The sequence below is a fragment of the Convolutriloba macropyga genome, unplaced genomic scaffold (assembly GCF_964194025.1).
Source record: "Convolutriloba macropyga unplaced genomic scaffold, txConMacr16.3 SCAFFOLD_5849, whole genome shotgun sequence".
NCBI classification, from domain to species: domain Eukaryota; kingdom Metazoa; phylum Xenacoelomorpha; order Acoela; family Convolutidae; genus Convolutriloba; species Convolutriloba macropyga.
In genome coordinates this window covers 7423-15180 of record NW_027450810.1, presented here as the reverse complement: position 1 = coordinate 15180, position 7758 = coordinate 7423, and the positions used below count along the sequence as shown (strand labels likewise).

The window sequence follows — 7758 nt, the reverse complement described above, 5'->3', positions numbered from 1 at the left end:
CTCGGCTCGGATACACAGAAACCGTACGTGGGGTCCTGTGGGGGTATCTATCAGCCGATACCGTCAGAGACAGAATATCACAATCCTGTGAGCCAAGCGGAATCCCCGCAGACAAGACATCGTCAGGGAATTTTACCTGTCGGGGGACGGTTGCGTGCTCGAGGGACGTGGCACCACCCAAGTCTTCCCTTTCAGAGTATCTGGGTCTGGCCTGGGACAGCATTGCCGAGCTCCTCCACTGGATAGCGGTATGAAGACTTCGCAGGGGGGTGCTGTCCTCAGGCCAGCCCGATCTGTGCAAACAAACAAGTGCATGATTTTGTGTTAGAGACACAGCGATCACACCTGAGCATGGACAGAGGCAGGGGCGGCGGTGGCGGCGTCAGGCCAGCGGGAGCGGGAGGACAGGGGTCCTTACAGGAAGTGGAGAGAAGAGGATGCTCTTGACGAGCCCTGGAGAAACCGAGCAGGCGCTGCTTCAGCACTCGTTCGAAGACCAAAAACTCAGTTTCACAGACACGGATGTCCGAGCAACAGAGGGCCAACACATGCTGAAGGAACTCACGGAGCCTCTCTCTCTGTTGGAGACGTCCTCTGCCAAGGCTGCACACGGGTGTCCACAGGCTTGGAAGCAATCTGTGGGAAGACTATCAGCCGCCAGAGTTAGGATAACATTCTGTACGGCTGTCGGAAATGTACAGGCAGCAGTCTCAACCCCGGAATTGAGGGGGGGCCGGTGTGTACCTGCAGTGCCAAGTGTGGACGGCCTTCATCCCGGTGCAGCTCTTGGTCGGCCGGCCAGGGGTCTGGGTCTGGCCTGAGACAGCAGTGGCGTGTTGACAAGGAAGGAAGAAGCTGCTGTCTGCAGGCCAGCCCGGTTGTCCACATGAGGAACAGATCACACCATGAGTCAGCAACATGAAGGCAGCGGTGCCTGTCCAGCTGAGCAGCAAAGCGTTGGAAGGGGAGCGCTCACGGACACCATTGCCAAATGCAGACTGCATACCTTGCAAGGTCGTGCAAGAGGAGCACCGCACCCTCCTGCAGGCATACGCAAGGGTAAGCACCAGCATGATGACAGGCTCCCCACCATGAATAAGCAATTCTGTCACTGCTGGTCCGCATTGTTGACAGTGCATGCATGTCGGCCGTTGTGGGATACCTGCAGTCAGGTGCGCTCCACAGACTTCTCTTGAGGGTGCGCCACGCCCAGGCAGCAGGACTGGCGACCAGGCAGTCAAGGCTCTGGGTCTGGCCTGAGACAGCACGCCGGGGTTGGAGGACGGCGGTGTGGAGAGACAAGTGCTGCCTGCAGGCCAGCCCGGTCGACCACATGCGGAAGAACGGAGGACAAAGTTAGCAACTGGAGCTCCTGCAAGACGTGGGAAGCTTCGCAGCAACCGACCAACTTTCAAGAAGGCAACAGAGGGTGGGGCACTCACGGTTGACAATCATCAAACTCAGCCATGGCGCCTACACATGAGAACCGCAGCCGTTAGTCCACCGCGACACATCGTGAGCAGAGAACGAAACGTAGACATGCAGGAGTAGGCGTCATCTCACCAGTCGAAGCTGTCGGTGCCGGCGGAATGCACTGCTTCGATGTTTCTCGCGTGTTGGGGAAGCTGACGGTTCCATGTGCTTGGCTCCTTCTCGCGGAAGTCTCAGTCCAGGCAGCTTGGATCTAAATGTCACCGCTACTGTTCGAGTGTCGGCTAATCGCGCAGTACATCGCTTCCCAGTTGCTACTGTAGAGCCCCCATCATCCCTCTGCTGAGCAGGGTTTAACACAAATCCACGCGCATCCCCGGTGGCGGTGTGCCGTTAAACCTGGCAAGGGGCAAGAGAAAACGGTCAATGTTTTGAGGGGAACACGTGGCAACGCCAACAAAGGCAAGCCAAGCAAGCAGAAGTTCTTACCTCATCCTAGACGCTGTCTCGATGTAGTGTGCCCCGGACCCGCTGTCATGTAGCCCGCACTCGCTCCGCTCCGCACTTCTCCATCCACGTCCCCCCCCCCATGGCCGCTAGCCTCAGCCCAGCGCCTCGTCTGCCCCAGTGAGAACACCGCAAGCTCCCCCTCAAGCGCAGCTGCACGGTCGCCATCCCCATTGCTGTGAATCCCCCTTGGTAGCCTGAGAGTGGTCCTCATCCTCCTGCACCAGCTCCTCACGGTCATCCAGCCCCACACCTCGCTGTCGTCCAGCCTCGCCTCGCCGCGCTGTCGGTGTCAGGGTCCCGCTGTCATCTTGAAGTCGCTCTTGATGTCGTGCCCCACATATATAGATATAGCTGTCTTCCATCACTGTGGCCATTGCAATGTCTGGATGCCTTTCCCCACTGTGTCTCCTGTCTCTCTTGATGTTCTGAACGTACCAAAAGCCGCACAGACGCCCCTTCTGCCTTCACATCTTGATCTTGCTTCCTCTCATCGAAGGTCCACCAAAGCAAATTCTAGCTGTCCCTCGCACGCAGTCTCGCTCTCACCCGCTCCCATCGAAGCTCTGCTCCAGAATTGTGTGCCCGTGTAGTCTGGCTTGTAGTGTCTGTGTACTCTGTCCCGTATAGTCTCGGTTCTGCTCTCCCTCTCCGTGGTCTCGCTCCCCAAATCCTAGCACTTTTTCTCTCACCCCAAGGGTGTGCAGGTGAAGCTAGAGAAGATTTGGCAGCTGAAGAGTAGAGTCGCCCAGGTGGAAGGGAAGGTAGGGTTGGCCGAGGAGGATGTCGTGCGCAGCAGGGGAGTGGAAGATTATGTGAAGCATGCGGAAGGAAGCTGGAGTCGAAGATGACAGGCAGAGGAAGTCGAAGATGAAGTATAGCCCCGGGCACCATGGAAGACCGATGACTTGATGTGCGCTGTGCGAGAGAACTACGGAGATGATGTGTGCAGCCATAGCAGAAATGACGGCGTAGGAACTCAGCTCGGCCTCGGCGTGTCGTCAGCTCGGACGGCGACGATCGCTTCGTCTGCTCGCTCGGCGATCGGCTACGTCTTCTGCTAGACAGGCAGCTTAGGGTGCAGCGCGGAGGCAGGCGTGACGAGCAGGCGGTACGACGCAGCTCGGGATGACAGATGAGGCGCACTAAACCTGCGTGCGTCTAGCCATCTAGCCGTCGGGTGGCAGCAAGCCCTCGTCGGTCCGCGTTGTGAGCATGGGCAGGGAGCGTCTGCGAAGCCGCCGGTTAGGGTGCGGCGACGTGCTGACAGGCAAACGAAAATGCACTACACCATTCATGTGGGTAGTTCTTTGTGTAACTTCGCCTCTACCGGATGTCTTTCGCACGGTTGAGCTCAGCATAACCACGCCCGGCGCCTCGAACCCCTGTCGCCCGGTGAATGATGATGACTAGAGTAGATCTACGACTGTTGGTGGATGTACTTCGATCCAACGCATGTCTGCGCAGCGGCAAGTTAGGGTGCACTGTAGTGCAAGCAAAATGCGTCCCGTGACAATCGAGGGAAATAATCATGCAATATATTTCCAGCCACGAACCCCTGAGCCACGTCCCACCAACCCCCGAGCTACGTCCCACGAAAACCCAAATCGCCAAGCCTGCGAGCAGGGCAGTGAGCAAAGAATGCCGAAAGTTAGTTCACTTCGTGCGACATACTCGACCGAAACTCGGCAAACCCGAACCCCAGCTCGTAACTTGGCTTGTCATCCGATAAGCATACCGCGCGCTGAAAATAGCCGTTACGAGAAACCGAAAACTAGTGGACAGATTCAAGAACTTCCCCGGAGCGCGGAACAAGCGTATCACGCGAACCGAAGCAACAACGCGACAAAGAACCGGTCGATCGACTGCGTGCACTGCGACAGTCTACTGCGGATTATTATCATACTTCCGTCACCGTTCTCGTGTTGACGAGTAGAAGCTGGAAGGGCGTAACAGGCCGGCTCGGCACGGCGAAATGCGTAGCGTGCGCGATTACGGTAGAAAGCATAACCGAAATTAATCCAAGCTCTCAATCCGCGAGGCAATCGCCCAGGCAACTCATGTGTGCGCGAAGGGGTTGTGATGTTCACTGGCTGGGCAAAAGAAGCCAAATTACAACAGCGTGAAAATTTTGATTGCCGTCGGCTTGTCGGGATTGTTATTTGAGGGCCATAGATATACTGCCGGCGCCGCAACTATATAGAGATACGGCAAAGAGGAGGTGAGACAATTGTGCGAAGAGTTTCGATTGTCTTTTCAAGACATCGGACACGGCCGTGCGGCGTCGAGAGGCGAGAGCCGTCGTCAGCCGGGGACAGAGTACCTACCGGGGAAGTTCGGGACAGCGTTTCACTTAACAGTGAACAGTTCAGGTTCAGACCCCCCCCCCCCCCCCCCCCGTTGTCTTGTTTGGCGGGCGGGCCGTACCAGAATGGCATGTGATGCAGCTCTTCTCTGCCGCTCAGCAGCTTGCTACCACGAGTCTAACCGAGCCTGGATTTCGTAGCGCATCCAAGCCATGCATTTATCCATCCAGAGCCTCAGCCAGGCAGCGAGCGCTCCCGTGCGTGGCATAGGAGCAAGGTCACGCCTGGAAGCTGTTACGGGGCCTGGAACCTCCAGCACTGGTGCAGATGTGCTGCCATGACTATGCGACCTTATCGGAAATATGCGGGTTGAAAGACGGATATAATCCGATATTTTTTCGTATAGGGCCTAGTGTGACACGCATACTCTGCGTTCTGCTAACGTAACCTTTTCGTTAGCAAGGGAATCGCGGGGGTGGGTTGTGGTCTGTGGATTATTTATCCGATGTGGAAGCGCGCACGAAGCGTTCCAATAGCTCGGGCGACCATCACCGTGGTACTCGCAAGCAAAGTATTGTAATTTGTATGGAACTGGGTACAGACTACAGCCGTACTGGTACCCGAATTCCGGCTGCATCTGGGGAAATGTACGGTACATCATCCATGCAGCTTCATAGCTATAATGTATACCGTAAAATTGAGGAAAATATTGGATTTATCTCCAGTTTTGGCGATAAGTTCTCGCCTTTATTGCACGTTGAAGTTTGAAGTCTGCTGGTTATCTGAGTAGTGTAATCCATGTCTGAGGTGGAAGCGCGCCTGGAGGCATGCGCGCTGAAGCAGGAGGTGAGAGTGGAGAGGCAAGCGCGCTTGTTCGCGCATGATGACAGTTGCCTGGTCATGCCTGGTCTCTAGACGCGAATTGTCCGGTGAACGGTCGTAGGTAGGGCGGTAGGTAGTAGGTACCCTACATGGTGATACACCATCGTCCATCTCTAAGAACGAACTCGGTAGGGAATGTATCGCAGTAGGTACTCGGTACCTAAGGTAGAATGGTAGGTAGGTCCGTAGGTAGGTCGGTCTAGGGTATCTGCCAGGCCGGGAGGTGAGTTTTCCACAACAGGTAGCTACCCTACGAGTACCGTAGGGTACCGTACCCTACCCAGGCTCTCTCTCTAGATCAGGCAAATGTCGTATGCTGGTTTTTTTTCACCCCCGCCCGGGAGAAGGTGGGTCGAAAAACCCCTGCCCCCGTCTTTTGAGCCGAGATTCGAGTCTCAAAGACCAGGCTTCGCTGACATTCTGGGTACCCTACGGTACCCTACGGTACTTTGTCCCTTGACCAGCGCCTGTGCGCCCAGCCCCCACTGTAACCATCCCGTCACCCTACGGTACTGTAGGGATACCGTCTGTAACCGTAGGTACCTAGGGTAACTACCTACCTACAGTAGCAGGTCCTGACAGTAGTATCCTAGGATATCCTGCGGGGCTAGGCCGGGTACCTGTTAAATAAAATGCAGTACTCGTACCTTACCAGGGGCTTTGTCGGAAATTCGATCGAATCGAGGAATGGACAGTTGATCAATGGTCACTGTCGACAGTGACTCTCAAGTATCATTTTCCACGCTCTCCGTTGCTCCCCGTATGAACTTACACAGTGTTATTATTTTAAATAAGGACACTGTCCCGGGGTCTGGTAAATAGGTCTCATACCGCGGAGGAATCAGGACGTTCATGTACAAACTACAAGGCTTTTAAAATAGATAGTGGATTTAACATAATAATAACCACAAAAATAATTTCCCATATCTGGAATATTTACCTTGTTCTGTCGATAATATAGTCCTTTTAAAAAGTTACTGGCATTTCATACCCCGCGGATGAAACAGCGTATTTCCAGCGACCAGCGCGTGAGCTACAATTGAGAGAGCGGGCGATAGGCCGATAAATTGAGAGAGCGATAGGTCGATAGGCGATAGCTCATACATACTGTAGCGACTAGCAATGATAGTTGTGTACAGCACAATATATCGCTATTGGAGAGAGAGAGACAGCACAATATCGCTATTACAGTATTACACCTTCTCCCGGGGGTGAAAAAAATATCGCGATTATGATATCGCTATTGATATTATTATTATTATTATAGTTAAATAATAATAATAATAATACTTCAACGCGCAGGTACGTATCCGGTACCTTACAAGTTACACGGCCTGTATTTTAATTAATAATTATTAATTAATGACTGTTCACTGTCCATGGCCTCTGGGTGTGCCAGAACGGGTGTCGAAAGTCATGGCCAGGGGTTTTCTGCCTTCACCTGCCCGGGGGTGTTAAAAAAAATTAACTGTTCACGGAAATAAGCGAGTATCCCCTACCCGATGCCGGGGGTGAAAAAAAAAACCCCGCTGCCGGCTCCTACTACAGCCTGACACCCGGCCTCCCGTGGAAAGTGGAAACTGTATCGTGGATGCAGGAGACGAGGCAGGCGCGCTTCAGTAGGCTTCGAGTCAGGTACACGTCGGTGGCCACGGTCCTTCGGGGCAGCTGCGATTTGCCAAGGTCCGCAGAAGTTAAACCTGGGCCCCGCGCCCTCCAGGCATGCCCCACCCGTGACCCGCCCCGCCCCTCTGCTAAATACCAGGCTGTCCAGGAGGCTGTACTGCAGTATTCATAATTCATACGACGCAGTTGATGCATGCGTATTCCCACCCAGCTAAGTACAGGTTACTGTCACGGCAGCACCTATAACGATAATGAAGCTGATAGAGCAGACACCCACCCAGCAGCGGCACGATGGAGTCGTTCATCACCATTTTCGTCGCCTCCGGAGAATTCCGATATTGAAAGAGACGATATCCCGTCCATGAACCGGCAGCCACTACGAGGAACTGCCATTTTAGTTATAGATCGGTTTTAGAAAGCTTTACCTCTCTACGTACCATCTCTGGTCCTACGGGGTGGTAATCACGTTGAGGCAGTGAGAGGAAACACAAGCGTCGAGAGGTAGGCAGGCAGAGAGCAATCTGAACTGGAAGGAATAACTGGACACATCAACCCAACGAAGCTAACTTTTCTGACTTTTCTGCCTGTCACACTCCGATCGCCTTACTCATTGTCTTAAGGCATTTCTCCATTTCAGCCCCATGCTAGAGCAGGGCTCTGAGGTCTCCAGGCGGGGTGGGCCCCCCTGCACAGGTTGGGTCTCAAATGGAGGCCAGGGCACAGAGCTAGGCCCTGTCTGCCGCCTCACTGCTGGACCCGCGTATCTATAGTCTGGGATGTTCTAGTCAACATCGGAATGATTGGGAGCTCCTTGGCGATGTCCCGCGGGGGGGGGGGGGGGGGGTGATTGCCGGATTTACAGAGCCATCACACTATCGCAATGCTGTGGGTCACGCTCGAATGCATAGTTTTCACTGAGCTATTGAGACTCAGGAGCAGCTCACATCCTAGGAACATTCCTTTGCATCTTCACAACACAGCCGCCCCCAGCCGGAAATACAAGCGC

At 54.3% G+C, this 7758-nt stretch overlaps 1 protein-coding gene across 1 annotated transcript; it reads right to left on the bottom strand.

Annotated features, from left to right (window-relative positions):
• Window positions 1-6: 6 nt before the first annotated feature.
• On the bottom strand, window positions 7-4426 carry LOC142356175 (uncharacterized; the record flags this gene model as incomplete). Its single annotated transcript, XM_075408135.1, has 11 exons — window positions 4366-4426; window positions 1921-3554; window positions 1564-1830; window positions 1443-1473; window positions 1163-1309; window positions 1007-1041; window positions 745-862; window positions 566-647; window positions 419-453; window positions 137-293; window positions 7-47 (listed from the first exon to the last, which is right to left on the bottom strand). Coding segments are annotated over exons 4-11 (641 nt in total), but the record flags the coding sequence as incomplete, so codon positions are not given.
• Window positions 4427-7758: the final 3332 nt, after the last annotated feature.